The sequence below is a fragment of the Microcebus murinus genome, chromosome 6 (assembly GCF_040939455.1).
Source record: "Microcebus murinus isolate Inina chromosome 6, M.murinus_Inina_mat1.0, whole genome shotgun sequence".
NCBI classification, from domain to species: Eukaryota; Metazoa; Chordata; class Mammalia; order Primates; family Cheirogaleidae; genus Microcebus; species Microcebus murinus.
Genome location: NC_134109.1, coordinates 89,025,791 through 89,051,616, shown reverse-complemented (window position 1 = coordinate 89,051,616; position 25,826 = coordinate 89,025,791). Strand labels below are relative to the sequence as shown.

General features: G+C 36.6%; 1 protein-coding gene across 4 annotated transcripts in view; it reads left to right on the top strand.

Annotated features, from left to right (window-relative positions):
- DMXL2 (Dmx like 2) overlaps positions 1-25,826 on the top strand; it is a 148,926-nt gene that overhangs the window by 44,446 nt on the left and 78,654 nt on the right. For all 4 annotated transcript variants that reach the window (XM_076004366.1, XM_076004365.1, XM_020285920.2 and 1 more), the window contains exons 7-8: positions 20,390-20,568; positions 22,477-22,660. In XM_076004366.1, coding sequence (XP_075860481.1) covers positions 20,390-20,568; positions 22,477-22,660 — 363 coding nt within the window. The remainder of the gene's footprint in view (positions 1-20,389; positions 20,569-22,476; positions 22,661-25,826) is intronic.

The window sequence follows — 25,826 nt, the reverse complement described above, 5'->3', positions numbered from 1 at the left end:
ATTTCAGTAAGATGAAATACATGGACTGATTTTCAGTTGTTAAAACTTATGTTCCTGGAATAATCCCAACTTGATTATAATGTATTATTCTTTCTGGATTTGGTTTGCTCGTGTTTTGTTTAACATTTATGAGATCTATGTGTTAGAGTGGGATTTGACCAATAATTTTTCATTTTTTTGGTAATGTTCTTGACAGATTTTGATGTTGATGTTATGTTGGTCCCATAAAATGGGCTGAAAAATTCCCTTGTATTTATACTATAAAAGAGTTTGTATGAGATTGATGTATTTTTATTCTTAAGTATTTGCTGGTGAAGCCATCTGGAAGGAGTTTTTTGTGGGATTCAGTTTTCTACATAGTTATGGGGCTATTCATATTTTCTGTTTCTTTTTTATGTCAGTTTTGTAAATTGTATTTATCTAGAATTTGTCAGTTTTATCTAAATTTTCAAATTTATTGGCATAAAGTATACAAAACACCTTATCTTTTTAGTATCTGTAATACATGTATAATGGTTTCCTATTCATTTTTGATATTAATTATTTAGACTTTCCTTCTTTCTTGATTCATCTTACCAAAAAATCAAAGAATTGACTTGGTTTTGTAGAACGTCTGTGTTGTATGTTTGTTTCTGTTTTATTGATTTCTGTTCAGTTCTTCTTTCCTTCTTCTACTTTTTTTCCCCACAAAACTCTTTTAGATAGATGTTCATCCTTTTTTGTTTTTATTATATACATTTAACACTATAGATTTCCCTCTAAAGTTAGCTTTGGTAATATCCTACAAGGTTATTTTAAGTCTACATTTCGATATGTATTATTTTCATTATTATTCTAAACATAACTTTTCTAATTTTTATTGTTGTTCATTATTTGATCCATGGGTTGTGTAGAGAATGGATTAGAATTTGGTTCAGTTGTTTTGAGGTGAGAGGTAGATGTGCAGGAGGAGTTCTTTATTGATGGTGACAACCAATTTATTTTGTATTATTAGGTACAACAGTTTGTAGTTAGAATAATAACTACTAGTACTGTTATAAGAACAACTACCAATTATTGAGAATTATGTACCAGGTACTATGCCTTCACAAAACCTTATGGGAAAGGCAGTATTCTTTCTCTTCTACAGAAGAGGAAATGGCAGCTTAAGGACTTCCCCAGAATGAAGAGCTAGTATTAATAAAAAGATCTGGGATTTTAACCCAGATATGTTGGATATCAAAGTGCCATAATCAGTGCTTTTGTATTTGACTGAGAAGATATTATGCATGTATATTTTGTGGGGATTCTTTGAGGCCTGGGTTGAGTGTGGATCCTCCAGAAAAGGTTTATATATAGCTTCTGTCAGGCACTCTCATTTCAAAGTAAATTCTCAGCTTGAAAGTTGTTATGCTACACATAGAGTGTGAGTTTGCTTCTCATGTGGCCTGTTTTACGTTTATAAATTCCAGGGGGAAACTGTTTGCTTTCACTTCATCCAGGTACAGACTGATATTTTTCCTTGCCATCTCTCTTTTCAGAGAGGATTTTTTTTTTTTTTTTTACTGATTTCACCCTTCCATTTAGGGGTAGTTTTTAGGGGTTTTCTTGGCTTTATGTAGGTCCTTCTGATTTGACTTTTCACCTTTCAGGGACTCTATGCTTTGTTCTATATAGATATTTTAAACAGAAGCTCTGTACCCCTAGGTATTAGTGGATTCCCTTATGACAGTCTGGTCACCTGCTTTGGCATTTGTTTACTATGGATTATTGTCTGAGAAGATAGATACAGTCGGAAGAGTACTTTGATAAACTCCCACCTCCTACATATGTCTGTTCACCTGCCTTCATCTGTGCCTATATATTCTGCCTTCCCTTGTGTTGCTGTGGATGAACTGTCTGTGCTTTTATTTAGGGCCAGTTCCTTCACTTATATACTAGGTCTCATTTGCTCTAACTCAGGGACATCACTATTGCAGTTGCTTTCTCTCCTCAAATCAATTTTCCCTTCTGTACTAGGTCATCATATTAGCATATGTTATAGATTGAATGTGTCTCCCCCAAATTCAAATGTTAAAGCCCTGTCCCCCAATGTGATAGTATTTGGAGATGGGGCCTTTGGGAGTTAATTAGGGTTAGATGAGGTTAAAAGGGTAGGACCTTCATGATAGGATTAGTGCCCTTGTAAGAAGAGACACTAGAGAGCTTGTTTTCTTTTCCCTTGAGAACACAGTGAGACGGTAGCAGTCTGCAAGCCAGGAAGGTAGCCCTCACTAGAACTCCATACTTGGCACCCTAATCTTGGAGTGTCAGCCTTGAGAACCGTGAGAAAATAAGTTTCTGTTAAGTCACTCAGTATTTTGTTATAGCAGCCCAAGTTGGCTAATACAGTATAGCATATCAAATGTGCTCTCATCTAGCCCACAGTGAAACAAACAACAAAAATAACAAAAACCCTCTCTTGACTTTTCCTCTCAGCTTCTGCAATTTTTCCTTGCCCACATTTTTCTCCTCCTCTTTAACTGAGCCTACTGAATACCATATCTCTGAAACTGTCATCAGAGACTTCCCATTACCGAATCCTGTGGTTAGTTTTTACTTAACTGATCAGCATGATTTTACATGATTGGTTACTTCCTCTACCTTGAAACAGTTTCTCCACTTGCCTTCCAAGACACAGCATTCTCTCTTGATTTTCTTTTTCTTTTTTTAATACAGTTTTCTTTAGAGCAATTTTAGGTTCACAGCAAAATTGAGAGGAAATTACAGAGATATCCCATGTCCCATATACTCTCTGCCTGCACACATGCATAGCTTCCCTCACTATCAACATCCTGCACCAGAGAGGTGTATTTGTTAAAAATGATGAACCTTACACTGACATATTATCACCCAAAGTCAGTACCTTACCTTAGGGTTCACTCTTGGTGTGTACATTCTATGGGTTTAGACAAATTTATAATGACATGTTTCTATCATTATAATGTCATACAGAGTATTTTCACTGCCCTTAAAGTCCTGTGTCCTTTGCCTGTTTTTAACTCTGGCTACCCCTCCTTACTTGATGGTATCACCCTGTATTTGCTACTTTTACATGTTGGAGTACCCAGGGCTTATTTCTTGGACTTCTCTGACTATACTCATTTCCTTCTCATCTAGTCTTATGGTTTCAAATGCCATTTAAATACCATTTTTATATGCTGATGGTATTTAAATTTGTATCTTTTGCCTCTCCCTGATCCCAATTCCCCTAACTCCACAGTCTACCCCCCTGATGGCTTTACCTTTAGAATATATCCACAGTCTGCTCACTTCTTTACCATTTCCACTGTTATAGTCTGATTATAAACCACCATTAGCTGTCATTTGTATTATTGTATTAAATTTTTAATTGGTCTCCCAATTTTTGCTGCCCTTCTGTACAGTCCACTTTTAAACCAATAGCTGGAGTGATCTTTTTAAAATGTAAGTCAAATCATGTCATTCTTCTATCCAAAACTGTCAAAATGTTTCCCATTTAGCTGGGCATGGTTGCTGCTCATGCCTGTAATCCCAAAGACTTAGGAGGCTGAGGTGGGAGGATCACTTGAGCCCAGGAATTTGAGGTTGCTGTGAGCTATGATGGTGCCACTACACTGTAGCCTGGGCAACAGCAAAATCCCATCTCTAAAAAAAACCCAACCAAACAAAAAAAGGTTTCTCATTTCATTTGCCAAAAGCCCCTTAACTTCTTAAATGTCACCTTCTCAGTGAGGCTCTCTCTAAAAACCCCTTTAAAAATTGTATCCACCTACCACTGTACTCTCTATTTCCTTTGCCTGCCTTAATTCTACCCATAATATTTATCCCCAGGATGCTATATTAGTTTTGTTTTATTGTGTAACAAATTACCATAAACATAGTAGGTTAATCAGCTTCTGTGGGTTAGAAGCTGTCATGGCTTGGCTGGGTGCTCTGCTCAAGTACTCTAAAGGTTGTAGTGAAGATGTCACATGGGTTGAATCCTCACCTGGAGGCTTGACTAGGGAAGAATCAGCTTCCAAGCTCACTCTGGTTGTTGGCCGAATTTATTTCTTTGTAGCCATATGACTGAGAGCTCGGCTTTTTGCTGGCTGTTGGCTGCAGGCCTCCCCCAGACCCTAGAGGATGCCTATAGTTCCTTGCCATGATCCTCCTTTCCCCTCCCAAATAATAGAGCTGCCTAAATAATTTGGCTAAGCAGAAATTAAGAAGCCAGAGGAAAAATAAATACAGCTAAAATAAATAAATAAATTGGAAGAGAAAACTTAAACTAGATTTTAAACATAAATTTAAAACAAAGTTGAAAAGCTTAATATTTCCGGATAGAATGTAGTTGCATGAATAATTTACCCTAAAGTCTGAGAAGCATAGGTTAATAAAGGAAAAACATCAGAATCCCAAGAAAAATAGTTTGAAAAATAATATAATTGATATTTTTGATCTCTAAAACTAGGCAGTTGCTTCTAAAGCTTTGGCTCTTTAAAAACTATTACCTCATTACTCTTAATATTTGACTATGGAAAAACCCATAGATTTGTTCTTTTTGATACTTACATTTCTTAGGATTACCATATACTAATGAATGATTAATAAAGTCATTGATTCCTTTGACTTAACAAGTCCTTAGTAGGTGAAGCTGTGGGTATTTTAATATAGGACCAATTCAGTGTGATCAGAGAGCTGCTCTAGAGTCATACTGGAATGAAGATAGTATTCCCAGGTAGTCATTCTCTGACATCAGCTTGGATATTGTGTATGCTGTGCATCATTTGGAGCATGTTTCCTATTACCCTCTTCCAAATATCTGCCTTACTAATAACATAAACAGTTGATTAACACATATTTTGTATGCGGTATGTATGATATACCATATTCTTATAACAAAGTAAGCTACAGAAAAAATGTTAAGAAAATCATAAGGAATAAAAAATATATTTACTACTTATTAGGTGGAAATGGATCATCATAAAGTCATCATTTTCATTGTCTTCATGTTGATTAGGCTGAGGAGGAGAAGGAAAAGAGGTGTTGGTCTTGCCATCTCAAGGGTGGTAGAGGTGGAATAAAATCTGTGTGTAAGTGGACCTGCTCAGTTCAAACCCATGTTGTTCAAGGGTTACCTGTACTTTAACATATATATTGTCTAATGTATCATATTTTCATCGTTGAACTGGTTATAAGAAAAGGTGTTTCAGAATTCTAGCAATCTACACTTGTAAGGCACATGAGAATTTTTCATAGTTGTAATCACATCATGATAGACTCCCTTTATATATATGTAAAATTGATAGTGCATTTTTGGAGGAAAAACTAATTTGGAATTGTACCTGAAATTAAGACCCTTCATGCACATGTTAAGCAAATATTCTTTTGAACACATCCACATACCCTGAATTTCTATGTTCTGACAATCTTGTGGTGTAGATAGATGAAAGAAAACGTTTTTACTTCTAGTAAGGAAATAGAAAAAAAAAATCAATATTAACAAGAGCTATCCGGAAGATTAAGACAAGATGTTGTAGTAGTGTGACTGGGTGTCTATTAGAGAGGGTTATCTTTTAGAGAAAGTTTTACGGAGGAGATAACCTTAAACTGAGCATCGAATAATGTGAAGGAGACAGCTGTGTGAAATTCAGGGGAAAGTGTGTTTTTGGCCAACAGAACGCAAGTGCAAATGCTCTGAGATAGGAATTAGCAGGGCTTGTTAAAGAACAACAGAAAGCTAGAGGGTAGTGGCTAAACCAAAGTTTGAGATGTATCCAGGTTGAGATGTCAGATAGGATAAGATAGTCAGGAATTCTCTGGAGAGGTCAGGGTTAGAGATACAGACTTTGAATTCATTAGCGAAAAGATGGTGTTTAAAGTCCTAGGCCTGAGTGAAATGAGCTAGGGAGAAAATATATGTTAGAGAAGAGAATGGGATTCAGGATCAAATAAATCCCAGGATCCTTGAACATTAACGGATGCTGAGAAGGAGTCCCCACTAAGGTAGAAGGACAACCAGGAGAATGTGACAGAGAAATTAAGAAAAAGATTCAGTGAGGGAATAGCCAATTAATTTTGTCAAATGACCTAAAACACATGGGAGAAAAATTTGAATGTGTGTAGATAGTACAGGCCTACTTATGCATCAATTAAAATATAAACTTAAACTCTTATGGAATCATAGGATTTTGGTGATCTTAACAATCATAGAGGAAGCTGAGGTTTTTAGAGATCAAGTCTACTTCTCTCTCTGTTCCCCCACTGCCATTACTCTTGTTGGCATCTTCTTGGCTGTGGACCTTTACAGTAGTCTCTTAAGTGGATGCCCAGAAGCTATCCTCTCATCAGTTTCTCATAGCAGCCAGGCACCTGAACATACCACTTCTGTTCATAATCCTTCTCTAATGACTTCTGTTGCTCAAAAGTTCAAGATCACAGCCCTTACCATGGTCTGTGAGGCTCTGCTGTATGCTGTGCCTCTCTGGCTTCATTCTCACCTTAACACCCACCACACTGATGGCCTTTCAGGGTCTTGAGTATGCCAAGTTCTTTATTGCTGTCCAGCCTTTTTATTGCCATTCTCTCTGCTCATCCTTCCCTTTTCTTTGTCTGGCTATCTTTTATGTATCATTCAACTCTAAATATCACTTCCTTAAGGAAACATCTGACATCCTAGGCAAGATCAAGTCTCCTAATTAAATACTTTCCTAGTACCCTCTGCTTCTTATTTGTAGTGCTTTTCACAGCTATAGTTAAAACAATAATTTGTATTCTTATTTAATGTTGTTTTCCCTTAGATCAGGAGTCCTCAAACTTTTTAAACGGGGCCAGTTCACTGTCCCTCAGACTGTTGGAGGGCTGGACTATAGTTTAAAAAAAACTATGAACAATATGCACACTGCACATATCTTATTTTGAAGTGAAAAAATAAGTGGGCAAAAACACCTGCATGTGGCCCACGGGCTGTAATTTGAGGATGCTTGCCTTAGATAATAAGCTATGTGCAGTTCGGAAGTATATTTTATTATTTCTGTCTCCTCCTGTGCCCCAGTTATCCCAGAAGTTCACAAAGTGGCTGCATTCAATAAATAGTTGTTTGAATAAATCTTGTAACTTCCATAGTTGTACAATCAGATAATAGCACATCATCATAATCCATTTGTATGTTGCAGGCTGATTTTGTTTTTAAGTCTGAAAATGGTTTCAAAGCCATTGAATTTGCTAAGAGTAAAATTTGGTTCTTTAATAAATCTGTATCTGGACATGATCAAATGTAGTATAATAACTGGTTCTTATGAGGTATAATGAAAGATGTAGTAATTAGGTTGAATTAAGAATAGTGTCAGCGAGGCATGGTGGTTCATGCCTGTAATCCTAGCACTCTGGGAGGCCGAGGCGGGAGGATTGCTTGAGCTCAAGAGTTCAAGACCAGTCTGAGCAAGAGTGAGAGCCCTCTCCCCCCGCCACCCATCTCTATGAAAAATAGAAAAATTAGCTGGGCACGGTGGTATGCGCCTATAGTCCTAGCTACTCGGAAGGCTAAGGCAAGAGGATTGTTTGAACCCAGGAGTTTGAGGTTGCAATGAGCTAAGATGGAGCCACTGTGCTCTACCTGGGGCAACAGAGTGAGACTCTGTCTCAAAAAAAAAAAAAAAAAGAAAAAAAGAAAGAAGAATAGTATTGATACAGGATGCTTACCCTCCCTAAAAGAGACAAATGAACTGTTAAAGTACCCACAAAAAATGTAATTTCTTTTCCATGTTCTTTCCTTTTTGTAGAAGATTTTCCTCATATATTCATTGTGTTTCTGACTCTCTCTTTGCATTAGCTGTGTGTCAGAGCTGCCTAAACTTTGGAACTATTTTAGGATGTATGGTCTTTTGACAGAGTCACTTGGTACTTTAAAAACTATTAATGACCCATGTAAGATACTGAGTATTCATTGTCTGAACATCTTCTGAATATTTAAACTCTCATCCCTAGTGAATCTGAAAGATGCCTTTGTGTTTCAAATAGAAGTAATAAGACTAAAAGCACTTCCCTTTAAATGGGACAACTAGATTTTGAACTCCTCAAAGGTGGTTCTCCTCTGTTTGTATACTCCAAAGTGCCTAATGTCTTCTTTCTTTGAATTTTTGTTGCATACAGCTTTTGCAATTGAATATTATTTTTTTTCACAGTATTAGTCGTGTCCCCCTAAGCTTCTTATATATGATTCTAACAGCTAAGTGTTTCATAATTCCTTATGGAAAGAATGCTTTGCTGGTAAGGATCCTATGGAGATTAAGCAAATATGTCTTGTATTTTAAAAGCTTATTTCTTCACATTTTTGAGAAGAGACCACACATAATTAAGATTTTTCCTGATGAAAAGAATACAAAGTAACTTTGGGATGTTGGGGCAGTTTTTTTGTTTTTATTTTATTTTTTGCACAATCTGTTCTGCTTCTGTTAATAAAGCCAAGTTTGTCTGACTTGATAAAAACAGATGGTCACTGTGTGGATCTCCCACTAGAAGGCATTTTCTACCGCCTCTGCTAAACATGACAGGATTTTAGTTCAGGTTTTGTGGGACTCAAATCCAATTACTTCCAGGATTTTTAATGTTATAGTTCACTGAGCACTTTTTGCTGGTAAAATCTATATTTTATAAATGTGGTAAATTAAATTTTTCTTGGGTTTAAGAATATTTTAAATTTTTATCTGAGCTCACAGTAAAATCTTACTTATTAAAGAACCTTTTCTTCCTACAAGACATACCTAATTAAATCTTCAGCTCAAGAGTTTTCTTTGGTTTACTTTGGTTTACTTGCTGGAAGGTGTTTATTGGAATTCTGTTTGTTTATGTTCATAAAATTTATATCAGAACACTTGTTTTATAACAATTGGCTATTTTGTAAAATTTACAAATGATTTAAAATATACTTTTCTTGAGAAAACAGGAATTTTTTTTGAGTTCTATTATACAGTGTGGTGAATATAGTTAAGAAGAGTATTGTACATTTCATAATTACTAAGAGTAAATTTTAAGTGTTCCCACTGGAAAAAATGTTAAGTGTTTGAGGTGATGGATATGTTAATTAGCTTGATTTTAATTAGTCCATATTGTATTCAGAAATTATAACATCACTTTGTAACTCATAGATTTATACAATTATAAATTATCAATTTATAATTAAAAAACACACAACATTTTCTATAAGGGAGGATTATGCCTTTGAGTGAAAGACTGGGCTTTCCAAGGGCTAGGATGAGATGATTTCTTGAGGAGGGTGATTTTGGCAGGAAAGAAAGGAGAGGGCTACAGAGTGTTCCCAGCAGCTTGAGAGTGCTTTGGTTATTTAAGGATTGACTTAACCACCTTTTTTCCCTTGAAAAATAGAAATATCTTTACTGTTTTTAACATAATATGAATTTAGTATAAAAAACATGCATAGAAAATGACATTCTCCTGCCAAATAGCTCAGTGCCCCAATAAAAAGGTCATTGTTCTCTGTTAAATATACATCCTTTCAGAATTTTTGATGCTTTTGTAAACCACACAGAAACGTGTGTGTACATTTACACATGCTCAAATCAGATCAGGTTCTTAACCTGATTACTTAATATATTATAGATAGATTGCCATGTCAATACACATATATGTGTATTCTTTTCCAAAGTAACACAGTTTTACATTATATGAATAAAATGTACTATAATTTAACATAACTAAACAACTATTGATGAACATTAAGTGGTTCTAATTTTTTCTATTATTAAAAATGAACATTATACATAAATCTTATTTTTTTCTTTTAAAATTTTATTGAGGCATAATTTACATAAAATAAAAAATATATTTTAAGTGTAAGGTTCAATGAGTTTTAATGAATTTAAAGACCCACTTACTCATAACCATTATTAAGGTATAGGACATTTTCATCATCTCAGAAGGTTTCCTTTTACTTCTTCTCTCATTGCCATCCCTGATTCCAGGCGGTAGCTCCTCTGCTTTCTATCACTATTTATTAGATTTGTCTTTCCTAGAGTTTCATATAAATGAAACTGTGTAGTATGTACTCTGTGTGTCTGACTTCTTGCACTTACAGTAATGTTTTTTTTTTTTTTTTTTATTTCGGCATATTATGGGGGTACAGATTTTAAGGTTTCAATAAATGCCCTCCCCCCCAACAAGTCTGAGTTTCCAGCATGACCATCCCCCAGATGGTGCACATCTCACTCATTATGTATATATATACCCGCCCCCCTCCTCTCCCCCCTGCCCAATACCCTATTACTGTAGTAACTATGTGTCCACTTAGGTGCTGCTCAGTTAATACCAGTTTGCTGGAGAATATATGTGGTGCTTGTTTTTCCATTCTTGGGAAACTTCACTTAATAGTATGGGTTCCAGCTCTAACCAGGAAAATATAAGATGTGCTATATCACCGTTGTTTCTTAGAGCTGAATAGTACTCCATGGTATACATATACCACATTTTATTAATCCATTCTTGGATTGATGGGCACTTGGGCTGTTTCCACAGCCATGCAATTATGAATTGTGCTGCTATAAACATTCGAGTGCAGGTGTCTTTTTTGTAGAGTGTCATTGGATCTTTTGGGTAGATGCCCAGTGATGGGATTGCTGGATCAAATGGTAGATTCACTTGTATCGCTTTAAGGTATCTCCTTATTGCTTTCCACAGAGGTTGAACTAGTTTGCAGTCCCACCAGCAGTCTAGGAGTGTTCCTCTCTCTCCGAATCCACGCCAGCATTTGTTATTTGGAGACTTTTTGATAAAGGCCATTCTCACTGGAGTTAAGTGATATCTCATTGTGGTTTTGATTTGCATTTCCCTGATGATTAGAGATGCTGAGCATTTTTTCATATGTTTGTTGGCCATTCTTCTGTCTTCTTTAGAAAGGTTTCTGTTCAAGTCCTTTGCCCACTTTTGGGGGTTATTTGATTTTTTCTTGCTGATTTTTACAAGTTCTAAGTATATTCTAGATATCAGCCCTTTATCAGATATGTAGGATGCAAAAATTTTCTCCCATTCTGTAGGTTGTCTGTTTACTTTCATGACTGTTTCTTTGGCTGTGCAGAAGCTTTTTAGTTTCATCATGTCCCATTTATTTATTTTTGTTGCTGCTTTGATTGCCTTTGGGGACTTCTTCATAAACTCTTTGCCTAGGCCGATGTCTAGGAGAGTGTTTCCAACATTTTCCTCTCGAAATCTAATAGTTTCATACCTTAGGTTTAAGTCTGTTATCCAGGGTGAGTTGATTTTTGTGAGAGGTGAAAGGAGTGGGTCCTGCTTTAGCCTTCTACAAGTGGCTATCCAGTTTTCCCAGCACCATTTATTGAAAAGGGATTCTTTTCCCCAGCGTATGTTTTTGTCTGCTTTGTCAAAGATTAGATGGCTATATGAGGATGGTTTTATATCAGGATTCTCAGATCTGTTCCACTGGTCAATATTCCTATTTTTGTGCCAATACCAGATTGTTTTAATTACTACAGCTTTGTAGTATAGTTTGATATCTGGCATATTAATACCTCCCATTTTGTTTTTCTTGCCTAGAATTGCTCTTGATATTCGGGGTCGTCTTTGGTTCCATACAAAGCGTGAAATTATTTTTTCTATATCTGTGAAGAATGCTGATGGGATTTTAATAGGTATTGCATTGAATATGTAGGTAGTTTGGGTAGTATAGACATTTTAATGATGTTGAGTCTGCCGATCCACAAGCATGGAATGGATTTCCATCTGTTTATATCCTCTGCTGTTTCCTTCCTCAGTGTTTCATAGTTCTCCCTGTAGAGGTCTTTTAGCTCCTTGGTTAAGTATACTCCTAGGTACTTTAATTTCTTTGTTGCTATTGTGAAGGGAAGTGAGTCTTTGATTTGGTTCTCAATTTGATTGTTGTTGGCGTATACGAATGCCTCTGATTTCTGTGTATTGATTTTGTATCCTGAGACTTTACTAAATTCATTGATCAGTTCTAGGAGTTTCTTGGTTGAATCTTTGGGGTTTTCTAGATATAATATCATATCATCAGCAAACAGTGAAAGTTTGATCTCTTCTGCCCCTATTTGGATACCTTTAATTCCACTTTCCTATCTGATTGCTGTAGCCAGGACTTCCAGCACTATGTTGAATAGAAGTGGAGATAGTGGGCAGCCTTGTCTGGTTCCAGTTCTAAGTGGAAATGCTTTCAGTTTTTCCCCATTCAGCATGATGTTGGCTATGGGTCTGTCATATATGGCTTGTATCATTTTTAGGTATGTCCCTTCTTTGCCTATTTTCTTAAGTGTTCGTATCATGAAAGGGTGTTGAATTTTGTCAAAAGCTTTTTCTGCATCTGTTGAAAGAATCATGTGGTCTTTGTTTTTGCTTCTGTTTATGTGTTGAATTGCATTTATAAATTTACGTATGTTGAACCATCCCTGCATCCCTGGGATGAAGCCCATTTGGTCGTGATGGATTATTTTTTTGATAAGTGTCTGGATTCGGTTAGCTAAGATTTTGTTGAAAAATTTTGCATCTATATTCATTAGGGATATTGGTCTGTAGTTTTCTTTTTTTGTGGCATCCTTTCCTGGTTTTGGTATCAGAGTAATATTCACTTCATAAAAGGTGTCGGGGAGGTTTCCGTTCTTTTAGATGTTGTGGAATAGTTTATGCAAGATAGGTACTGGTTCTTCTTTGTAAGTGTGGTAAAATTGGGGTGTGAAGCCATCTGGACCGGGTCTTTTCTTTTTAGGGAGATTTTTAATTGCTGTTTCTATTTCAGCTGTTGAGATTGGTCTGTTCAGGGAATCTATTTCTTCCTGGTTGAGCCTAGGGATGCTGTGTGTTTCTAGAAATTTGTCCATTTCCTCCACATTTTCCAATTTGTGTGAATAAAGATTTTTGTAGTACTCATAAATTATATCTTATATCTCTTTGGGATCAGTTGTGATATCTCCTTTTTTGTTCCTGATGGAGCTTATTAGAGATTTCTCTTTTTTGCCTTTCATTAGCTTAGCCAGTGGTGTGTCAATTTTGTTTATTTTTTCAGAGAAATAACTTTTTGTTTTGTTAATCTCCTGAATAGCTTCCCTGTTTTCAATTTCATTTAGTTCTGATTTGATCTTGTTGATTTCACTTCTTCTGCTGGGTTTGGGGCTGGTCTGTTCTTCTTTTTCGAGCTCTTTGAGTCATTTCATTAGATTGTCTGTTTGTGATCTTTTTGACTTTTGGTTATAGGCATTTATGGAGATAAACTTTCCTCTCAGAACTGCTTTATATGTGTCCCAGAGGATTTGATAACTTGTCTCTCCATTGTCATTTTCTTCATAGAATTTTTAAATTTCCATCTTGATTTCTTCATTTATGAAGTAATCATTTAGTAGAAGGTTGTTTAGTTTCCACGTTTTTGTGTAGAGATGTGAGTTTCTGTTAGGGTTGATTTCTACTTTTATTCCACTGTGATCTGAGAAGATACATGGTATGATTTCTATTTTTTTAAATTTCTTGAGGTTTACTTTGTGTCCTAGGATATGGTCAATCTTAGAGATGACCTGTGTGCTGATGAGAAGAACGTATATTCAGTGGATTTTGGGTAGAATGTTGTGTAAATGTCAGTCAGACCCAATTGTTCTAGAGTTTTGTTTAAGTCTATTATTTCTTTATTAATTTTCTGTTTGGAAGATCTGTCTTGTGCCGTCAGTGGGGTGTTAAAATCTGTGGTGATTATGGAGTTGCTATTAATCCATTTGCTTAGCTCCAGTAAGGTTTGCTTTATGAATCTGGGTGCACCTAAGTTGGGTGCATATATATTTAAAATTGTTATCTCTTCTTGTTGGACTGTGCCCTTCACCATTATATAATGACCCTCTTTGTCTTTTACTACTTTTGTTGTTTTAAAAACTAAATCATCTGAAATTAGAACTGCCATGCCAGCCTTCTTTTGGCTTCTATTTGCTTGGAATACTGATCTCCACCCTTTTATTTTTAGTCTATATGCATCCTTGGAGGTTAGATGTGTTTCCTGAAGACAGCATATACTTGGCCTGTATTTTCTTATCCATTCAGCCAGCCTATGTCTCTTGAGTGGAGAGTTTAAGCCATTCACATTTATTGAGAGAACTGATAGGTAAGGTAGATTATTGTTCATTCTGTTGGGTTGGATGTTGTTGCTATGATTTCTGTCTTGAGCCATTGTAATATCTGGCCTTTAATCTTTGGGTTTTGGTTGTTTTTATATTCATGGGTTATTATTATGATGTTCCATGCGTAACGCTGTTTTGAGTACTTCTTGTAGGGCTGGTCTTGTCTTGGTGAATTCTCTGAGCCTTGCTTGTCTGAGAATGTTTTTATTTCTCCTTCATATACGAAGCTTAGTTTTGCAGGGAATAAGATTCTAGGCTGGGCATTGTTTTGTTTCAAAAGAGTGAGAATGGAGCCCCAGTCTCTCCTTGCTTGTAAAGTCTCATTAGAGAAATCTGGTGTTATTTGAATTGGCTTTCCCTTGTATGTTACTTGCTTCTTTCGTCTCACAGCTCTTAGAAGGGCCTCTTTAGTTGATGTTTTGGTCAGTCTGATGACTGCATGTCGTGACGTCTTCCTGTTTGCATTGAATCTCCCAGGGGTCCTCTGAGCTTCTTGAACTTGTATATCGAGATTTTGAGCAAGGCCTGGGAAATTTTCCTCTATTATATCTTCAAATAACTTGTCCAACCTGTGAGTGTTGTCTTCTTCCCCTTCTGTTAACCCTATGACCCTCACATTAGGTTTCTTCACATAATCCCACATCTCTTGTAGGCTTTGCTCTTTTCTCCTGTTTCTCTGCTCTATTTCTGTGACTGATTTATTTAATTGGAGGGTGTTATCTTCAAGCTCTGAGATTCTTTCTTCTGTTTGATCTACCCTGTTCTTGAGACTTTCCACTGTATTTTGTAGTTCCCTGAATTGATTCTTCATTTCCAGGAGTTCGGTTAAACTTTTCTTCATTGTGTCTATTTCTTTAGTGAACTTTTTTTCCAGATCCTGGAGGCTTTTTGTGGTTTCTTTGTGTTGGTTATTGAGTTGTTGTTGCAGGTCAGTGAGTGTTCTTATGATCCACATACGAAATTCCTCTTCTGTCATTTTGGTTGCCTGATTTTGGTTGGTGCTCATTTCTAGGGGGCTGGGGCTCCTCTTTGGGGGTGTGTTTTCCACTTGGTTCTTCATATTTCCTGAGTTCCTTCGCTGATTTCTTCCCATGTTGATCAGTTGTTGTTTCTTTCCTTTAGGTTTTTGTTTGGGTATTCACAGGCCTTGTTTAGTTTCTGAGCTGGTAGGTGGTGTCTGTGGGTGAGATTCAACCACTGCCTGTGTAATGAGTCAGTAGGTGTCATGAAAAGGATGTGTAGGATGCTCTCCCTGTCAGTAGATGGCGCTTGCTTGGAGGAACAGGCTACACTGTTGTTTTTATGTCTTGTTATCAGCTCTTGTTATCAGCTCTTGTAGAGAGAACTCTAGTGCCTCAGGTGGTGGGTGGGGCCCTAGGACTTCCAGGTGTGTCCTTTTCTCCCCTTCAGTGAGTGCTAGTCTAGCAGAGAGTCTGGGCGGAACTGGGTTGGGTAAGCCTGCCCTCAGGCACCACCAGTGTTGTTAGCAGGGGTCAAAGTTCTGTTCTCTGCTTCCAGGCTAAGCTAACAGGGAGGGGCTGGAATGGCCCTGCTCAGTCAGAGAGTCTGTGTGTGGGGGTGGGGCTGTCTGAGACCTGCTGTCTGGAGCGGGCCTGGCTTCTTTCCACTGTCCCCAACTCCTCAGCTACTCCTGGGCCTCTGCCAGCAGGCCAGACCACACGCCACCAGGCCTCCCCTGGCTGTGCTGCCGGCGGGGAGGTTCCCTTCGCAGGAACGCCATCTGGGCTGGGCGCACGGCCTCCTTTTGAGGGGAGGGTTGCCCTCTAGGACCCTGATCTGCCCCTGAAGGCATGCACACCTCAGTAGGCTGTTCACAAATATCCCTTCTGTGCCCCAGGCAATGCGAGGCCTCGGTGCACGGGATGTGGTCTGCAGGTCTGACCTCTGGGTCCCAGAGTTCAAACTATATCCCCACTAGGGAGAGCAGTGCCAGTTCCAGTTCACCCACAGGGAGCCCACACTGGGTCTATGTCTCTCAACCTCAGGGTCTGCCCCGTTCTCCTGCGATCACCGTGCCAGCAGCACTTGGGAGGGCTGGCGGGTAGAGAGCTCACAGTCTGAGTTTCCCTTAGTCAGCTATGGGGCCCCAAAAGGGAAGGTCCTGTTCCCTGTAGGTGTCTCCCGCTGGTGGCTATATTGTCTCTCAGTCTCTCTGGGCAGCTGCGGGTAGGGTCAGGGGAGGGGAGGAGGAGGCAATATGGCGCCTGCCTCGCTGCTCGGGTCTGTGCACAGGGAGGTGCCGGGAGGGAGTTGGGAGCCTGGTGCCACGTCCACTACTGGCTTACCACTCACTGGCAGTGGCCGTCACTGGGCTGGTGTCCGCAGGTCTCTCCACTCGCTGGGGAGCCCACCAGAAGTCCGGGATGCAGGGGAGGGGAAACAGCCGATCCACCTCAACTTCCCGCTGGTCTCTGGGCTGCTCCGGGGGTCCCAGCTTCCAGTTCTCCTCCGTGACCTCCTCCTGCGGAGTCTCCCAGGGTCTCAGATACTCCTCCTTCCGACCCTCATCCGATGTAGGCTCATCTTCTTGCTTCTTTCTTCTAATTTCTGCTAGAATCTGTCTTTTCTGCAGAGACACTCTGTCTGGCAGTGTTTCTCATCCGCCATCTTCTCTGGATCTCCCCTACAGTAATGTTTTTGAGATTCATCCACTTTTTGTATGTATCAATAGTTTGTTCTTTTTGTTGTTGAGTTGTATTCCATTTTATGGATATACCACAACTTATCCATTCATCTGTTGTTGGACTTTTGGGTTGTTTGGAGTTTTAGGCCAAAATGAGTAAAGCTATTGTGACCATGCATCTGCAGTTCTTTGTGTAGACATTTAAAAAATATTCTCATGGGTAAAAAACACCTAGGAGTGGAATTGGTGGGTCAGATGGTACTTTACAAAAAAGTGCCAGACCCTTTCCAAATTTGGACCATTTTGCATGCCCACCAGCAATTGAATAATTTCAGTTGCTTCACTTTCTTGTCAACATTTGGTATTATTTGCCTTGTTAATATTAAGTGTCAGCCTTTGGTATTAATCTGTTTCTACAGAAAAGCCTGCTGATATTTTGATTGTGTTTACACTGAATCTCTGTATATCAGTTTGGGAAGAATTGACATCTTAGTAATACTGATGTTCCTTGTCTTATTAATATATTATGAGATTACATCCTGATAAACCCATTATAAGTTGAAAATATCACAAGTCAGTTTTTGAGGAGCATACTTAATGTATATCACTTTTGTACCATCATAAATTAGAAAATTTGGTAAATTGAACCATTGTAAATTAGGGACAGTCTGTATTTGGTGTTCAGGTCCCTGAACATGGTATGGTATATTTCTCTGTTTTGGTCTTCTTTAATTTCACTTAACAATATTAAGTAGTTTTCAGTGTACATATCTTGTGCATAATTTATTTTCCTAATGTAAAAGGTATTTTTCGAAAAATTGCATTTCCAGTTGTTAACATGTAAATATAATTGATTTAAAAATCTTGATCTTTAGTCTTGTGATCTTATTCTGGCAACTTTTTTGAGCAGGTGCCTTAGAATTTTTTATGTATATAATAATGTGAATAAAGACTGTTTCTTCCTTTCTAATCTATATGTCTTTTATTTTTTTCCCTTACTCATTTTATTGCAAGTACTAAGACCTCTAGTACAATATTGAATAGAATTGATGAAAGTAGATATCCTTGTATTGCTCCCAATTTTATGGGAAAAGCAAGTTTTTTACCATTATATGTAGCTGTAGGTTTACTGTGGATGCCCTTGATTAGGTTAAGGATGTTCCCTTCTATTCCTTCTATTCCTAGTTTGTGAGAGCTTTTTTCTTTTTCCCATGAGTGAATTTTTAATTTTTTCAGTTGCTTTTTCTGCATATATTGAGGTGATCATATGAGTTTTCTTTTTTTGTTCTGTTAATATGATGAATTACAAGGATTGATTTTTCAAATGTTAAACTCACCTTTTCTGGGTAAACTCTACTTTGTCATGATTTGTTTTAATATACTGCTGGATTAGGTTTGCTAATAATTTTATTACAGAGTTTTGAATCTTTGTTCATTTGTAGTTTTCTTATGTCTTTGTTTTGGTTTTGGTATTTGGGTAATAATGCTGGTCTTATACAATGAGTCCTATTCCTCAGTTTCTTAAAACAATTTGTGGGGGGTGTGTGTGCTATTTTTCCCTTGTTTGGTAAAATTAATCAGTGAAGCCTTTGGATCCAGGTTTTAGTTGCAGTTTTAGGTGTTTTTTTTTTGAGATTTCAAATTATGAATTCAATATCTCTAATAGATATAAGGCTATTCAGGTTTTCTGTTTCTTCTTTTGTCAGTTTGGAAATTGTATCTTTCAAGAAATTGGTTCATTTTACCTAAATTGTGGAATTTATTGGCATGAATTATTCATAATATTCTCTCTTTTGTTTTTTAATGTTTGTGGGATCTCCCCTAGGTAATTTGTGTTTTTCTGTAAATATTTTTGATCATTCTGTTGGAGGATTATAAATTTTATTGATCTTGTCCAAAAATAGCTTTTAGATTTACTGACTTCTCTTTACTTTTTGTATTTTATTTGATTTCTATTCTTCCTTACCTTTATTTATAGTGAGTTCATTTATAGTGGGTTCTTTATATCGATTTATAATATGTTCTAGTAAAAGCTCACTTCTTTTACTAGATGCTTAAGGTGGAAGTTTAGACCATTGGTGTGAGACCTTTTTTCTTCTCTAACATAAGCATTTAAAGCTATAAATTTCCTATTCACTGATATATCTGCAGTCTCCCATTTTGATATGTTGTGCTTTCATTTTAATTCATATTTTCAACATATTTCAAAATTTTACTTATAATTTATTAATTTTTTTTAGTTTTCAAGTATTTGGGAATTTTTACACTATCTTTATGTTATTGATTACTAATTTAATTCTGTTGTGGTTTTGGAGTTTTAGGCAGTAAGAGATGAACATGGGACTACTTCATTTGAGAGGGAGACTGGTGGGAATGGGAAAAGGGGTTAGATACCATCTGCTTGTGGGGCTCTTTGCATTTCTTTTCTGACTTCTGAGGGGCTCTGAGGTTCTGCTTGGGATTTTGTGGTACATAGGCTGAAATCACTGCCATAGAATGTGCTATAAATTTGTTTACATGAAATGATACAAAGATGAAGAAGGTACTTGGAGGAAAGCAACTAGTACATCATTAAGTGGTTGTTTTCAGATTAAGCACTTTAAAAGATTTGCTGTATAATTAAAATATCCAAACAAATGAAGCATTAATGGAAACATGCATTTTATTATGCCGCATAAATTGAGAATGAGTACCAAGATAGAAAAAACAGGAGTGTTTGTCTAGTCCAGATGAAAATATTTGGTCCTATACACACTTTTCAGGAATGTATAATTTCAGCGTTTCTTGGAGATTATATTTTTGCATAAATGGTAACATTTATTATTTCCCTTTAACACACTCTTCATTATTGATTATAAAGCTCTGTAATGCAGATAGTTTCTGTTAAAGAAAATAGAATTAGTAGGCCTTTAACAAAATTGTTAGAACTAAGTAGAATGATAGAGTCAATGCCTACTGTTATACCTATAATATTTTAAGTGGGCATAGAGGTGATTCCTGACAGCTACCTAAATGCTTTCTCTTCATTTAGAGTAGGGATCACAGAACCATGGCCCATGAGCTAAGAATGGTTTTTTACCTTTTGAAAGGACTGTAAGAACAAAATAAAGAAGAATCTGTGTCACAGACCAGTGTGGCCCATAAAGTTTAACTTATTTACTCTCTGGCCCTTTATAGAAAAGGTTTGCTGATTCCTTATGTCAAGCAAGAAACAATTCAAATTTAAGAAGGGTTTCGCCATTATAGACCACTTCAGAAAGGAAAGGATAGTAACAATGACTGTTGGACCTTTCTTATCTTTTCTTAATTAACTTATCCAAGGGGCTGTCATCAGAATCTTTTCTCTATAGTGACCTGTGTATGTCTAAATGGGGGAGTTTGATATTAGTCTATATTTGAAAATACCATTACACAGAGAAGACTGATAGTGAATAAACTGTCCATTTATTTTTCAAGAATAGTATTCTTTAGAGTAATGAACTTCATGTTAGGTTTGGTATTATACTACGTATAGTTCTCACATTAGTTTGTAGATACAGCTTAATTTTTAAAACAACTTCAAATCACTTCAATTTTGAATTATATATGTACAAATTAATTTTATATTGACTTCTGTATTTTGCAGGATGATTGTCTTTTGAAAGTATGGTACCCTATGACTGGTTGGAAGTCTTCAATTATACCTCAGGATCACCATGAAGTGAAAAGGAGACAGGCTTCTACTCAGTTTTCCTTTGTTTACTTGGCACATCCCCGAGCTGTGACAGGTTTTTCATGGCGTAAAACTAGCAAGTATATGCCCAGGTAAGATAAATGTATCACATAACTTTAGTTTGTATGCTTATATGTTTATAAAAATAATGAAAATAAACTCCTTTTATTATTGACATGGACATAGCATAGATTCTGGAGTCAAGCTGCCTAAATTCAAATCCTACTGTTGTCATTAGCTTCATGAGCTTTTGACTAAATTTCTTAAGCTCTCTATGCCTCAGTTTTTCTCTCTGTAGAATGAGGACAGTAATAGTACCTACCTCAGAGAATTGTTGTGAGACTGAAATGTGTTTGTGTGTGTGAAGTGCTTAGTACAGGCCTTAGCACATACTATGTGCCAGGCAATGGAACTGTTAGTAGTAACTGCAGTGCTAGAAGATTTAGCACGAAAATGTTTACAAGTTACAGGAAACCACACATTGAGGGTTATTAAAGAATAGTAATAAACTGTCAATAATATGCATGGTGTTAAAGTATGCAACATACAGTGAATAAAGTATCCAGGTTGTGTGTGTGTGTGTTTTTTTTTTTTAACTCTTAGGACTGCCAACAGAACTTTCTCAAAAGATTTTTTTATTATAGTTTTTCCTTTTTTTTTTATTTCAGCATATTATGGGAGTATAAATGTTTAGGTTATGTATGTTGCCCTTGCCCTCCTCCCCACTAGTCAGAGCTTCAAGTTTTTCCTCATTTTGGCATCGTTTAAAGATATTTGGAAAATTAAATAAACTGCAAAACAGCTCATACAAATGATTCCTGTATTATAAACAGGTTTAAAAAAAGCTGCGTGGCACTCAGAAGCTCACCTAGAAATCTATTCATTCTTGAGGGAGAGTTATTTCAACTACTAAATAGATCTGAGAACTGATTACACCTGATATTAAAGATAGCACACATTATAGAGATGCTCAGTAAATGATGACTTAGTAAAGTAAAAGGAAAATTTATATATTTTCAGAATCCAAATGAAAGGTTCATTCTGCTTAAGTTATTTGCATCTATTCTTAACATCTGTAAAATACTTTACTTTTGACTCAGATTCTATATAAGCATTTTTAAAGGGAGAATGATTTTTTTTCTTTTATAACAATTAAGTCACTATGCCTGCTTGATGTAATGCCATTTTTACTTAACGGAAATTGATTTATAGTTTGAAATGATATTCTTTTCACAGTTTTATTGTGAAGATGCTCATTTGTTTACTTATCATAACTGGATTATAGGAAGGATAATATAAAATGGTACTACTGCCATAAACCAGATAGTTTAATTACATTTAATGATCTTTTATTATGGTCATTCTGTAAGTTGCAATTATTAAGTTTTCTTTTGTTGTTTGTTTTGTTTAGGAGATGCTAATATTCTTTTAGAGCCTAGTTTTCAAGCAGAACATGTATAATCTGGCATTAATTTCTGTTTCCTTTTTCAAGGCTGTTTTCTGGTTTTATGATGGTTACAGTGCTACTGTGTCAGTTTTTTTTTTTTGAGACAAAGTCTCACTCTGTTGCCCGGGCTAGAGTGCCATGGCATCAGCCTAGCTCACAGCAACCTCAAACTCCTGGGCTCAAGTGATCCTCCTGCCTCAGCCTCCCGAGTATCTGGGACTACAGGCCTGTGCCACCATGCCCGGCTAATTTTTTATATGTATATGTATTTTTTAGTTGTCCAGCTAATTTGTTTCTATTTTTTAATAGAGATGGGGTCTCAAACTCCTGAACTCAAATGATCTGCCTGCCTTGGCCTCCCAGAGTGCTAGGATTACAGGCGTGATCTACCATGCCCAGCGTGATTTCAAGCTCTTTGATTGATTACTTTTTCCCGTACAGTGTTTTGTACTAATGTCATCTTTATATATGAATAACCAAATATTAATAGCCTTTAATTAATGGATGGCATTGATATTCACATTAACCTCTATTTATTTCTCTTTGTTGTCAGGGGTTCTGTCTGTAATGTGTTATTAACTTCATGCCATGATGGTGTGTGCCGGCTCTGGGCAGAAACCTTATTACCAGAAGACTGTCTTTTGGGTGAGCAGATTTGTGAGACTACCACTTCTAGCATTGCCAGTAATCTTCCTCAGGCTGGAAGACATAAAGACAGAATACAACATGCTCTTGAGGTATTATATTGTTTAAGTTTTATCTTTAAAATGAATTTTGGAATATGCAAGTCTGGTGGAAATTAATAAGATACAGATGGTACACATGGTATATGTAATGATGAAATTAGTAGGAATAAATTCTCATTTACGCTTGTAAGACGACTCCATTTTATACCACTAAGAAGCCAAATATAGGTAGTAATGCTCTCAGATATGTATTATAGGTAAATAATATAATTTTAATTCCTTTGTTTTATGTGTCAAATGTGAAAATCTGTAGGAGTAAATAGCTTAGATTAAACCATATAAAGGTCCTTGAAATTAGTTGTAATTAAAAATATTTTTCTTTTGTTTCATGAGGATTAAATTTTATTTTTATTCTAATTAAAAATGTCTATTTTGTTCCTTAAAATTAAGATATTCTTTATTAAGATATTAGACACAAACTCATGTACTTGCTTTGCATGGTTGAGTATTTTGAAAGTGAAATAATTTTTCTAATTTTTAAATACAATATGAGATAAAAGTACTCTATAAGAAATTAGATTATTTGTAATATGAAGTATAAACTATTATGTCCAGTATGATTAGGAAATAAAATGAGATAGACACATTATTCAGAATTACCAGAAATGTATTATAGTATACATATATTACTATTTTCTTATGACTATTTTTATTATATAAGTAATATATGCTTATTCTAAAGTTAGATTAAGAAAAGGCGGGCTGGGCACCGTGGCTCATGCTTGTAATCCTAGCACTCTGGGAGGCCGAGGCGGGAAGATCATTCAAGGTCTGGAGTTCCAGACCAGCCTGAGCAAGAGTGAGACCTGTCTCTACTAAAAATAGAAAGAAATTAATTGGCTGAGTAAAAATATAAAGAAAAAATTAGCCGGGCATGGTGGCACATGCCTGTAGTCCCAGCTACTTGGGAGGCTGAGGCAGGAGGATTGCTTGAGCCCAGGAGTTTGAGGTTGCTATGAGCTAGGCTGACGCCATGGCACTCTAGGCCAGGCAACAGAGTGAGACGCTGTCTCAAAAAAAAAAAAAAAAAAGCAAAGGTAAAAAAATATGGAATTCATAATCTAGCTATTCCAATTATGTGTGTATGTGTATTTTTTTAATTTATAGAATTGAGATCATATTATGACTAATGCTTTATAACTTCTTTTTATACTTAATATGTTATAGTCAGTAATGTATATTACTGTTTATACTTTTACATTATGTATTTACATTAACAGTTTAATGGTTGCATAGCTAAAGTGGCTTTGCTGTTTTACCAAGTAGAAATATTATATGAGTTTGATAGGTTAAGGAGGTGGTCCTTGAAAGTTTTATTTAAAGTGGCTGCTCTGATACTGTCTGTGATTGGGCACTATTTATATATATTTTCAATGTTCGAAACATAAATGAAATTAAAAGCAGAAGCCAGACAGCTACAGTTATCTTTTATTTTGATATTGAAATTTAGTGGGATAAAGTGCTTAATTTTTAACTAGATGTTTACAGTCATTATGTGTACTTACAGAACATATTTTATCTTCAAATTACATAGGAGCCTTTGGAGACTAAGGGCTTTTAGACATCTTTGTATCCTCCATTGCACCTAATATATTGCTTTTCAAGTATTTGTTAAATTGAATTACTGTTACATAAAATAAAACAAAAATATAAGTAAACATGTAATCAGTGATTTGACATGCTTCGACTGTCTTTTAATAATGTTATTAATAATGTTAAAATAGTTTCTAAAAGAAAAGGTCTAATTGTCTGACTTAGGAGCTGTTTTGCTTTCTGACATCCCTTCCTATAAAACTCCTAGCTGGTAGGTCTATATAATTATACATTAATTCTTAAATTATACCTTTTTGTTCCTAGGAGAAGATAACCAGTCTGTATTACATCAGTCTTGCCAATCGAAAATAATGGTAAAGGTCAAAGATCTAGTGAAAATAATTTGATAGTTTGGACCAGCAGGTCTCTAATGCCTATCTTAATGCTGTTACCAAAGAAATAAGCAACTCTATGGCAGGGAAACAAGAGGCAAGGAACACACCATGGAACTGATACTGTTTTCTTTTTTTTTTTTTTTTGAGACAGAGTCTCACTTTGTTGTCCAGGCTAGAGTGAGTGCCGTGGCGTCAGCCTAGCTCACAGCAACCTCAAACTCCGGGGCTCGAGTGATCCTTCTGCCTCAGCCTCCCGAGTAGCTGGGACTACAGGCATGAGCCACCATGCCCGGCTAATTTTTTTATATATATATCAGTTGGCCAATTAATTTCTTTCTATTTATAGTAGAGACGGGGTCTCACTCTTGCTCAGGCTGGTTTTGAACTCCTGACCTTGAGCAATCCGCCCGCCTCGGCCTCCCAAGAGCTAGGATTACAGGCGTGAGCCACAGCGCCCGGCCTGATACTGTTTTCTAAATGCAAAAGGATAAGGGCTGTAGTAATCGAAAGGAAGGGCCAGATGTGTGGAGAAAGACTTTAATGGGGAAAGAATTGATGACATGTTGCACTTTATTTAATTGAATGTGGGGAACAAAGGACAGTAATTATTATGAAGTGTGATATTGGAGGTGGGTTAAGTTACGGTATAAGGAATTCCTGTGAGATGGGGTTATGATGTGAAGAAAAGATCATGCTAAGAGTGGCATGGCCCCATGTCCAGAATAGTCCACATGCTCAGTTGTGCTAGAAAAGAATTTTCATCACATGGATATGAAGGCTGTCCAGAAAGTATCCAGCCATTGTTCATAAAAATGGTTTGCATGACATTGATGTAACCTGGCAGCCAAGGAGAGTAGACTGTAATATGCATGCGTGAACAATGACTTCACTGGACTAGTCAGTAGGGCACTAGACGTGGTTGAGTGAGCATGTGTACTGTGTGGCCATCACATTCAAAATAACTGAGCCAGTAGAGCAAGGAATCTGCATCAAATTTTGCATTAAGGTTGAACATTCCTCCGCGGAAACCATTGGGATTATTCAGAAGTCTTTTGGGGATGTTGCAATGAGTGCCACACAAATAAAAGTGTGGTAAAAATGCTTCAAAGATGGTCGAAAATCTGTTGAAAATGATCCATGTTCTGGAAGGCCTGCAACAAGCAGAACACCTGAGAATGCTGAACATGTATGGGTTAGGTTAAGAGATGCTGGGAGAACTGTGTGAGGTT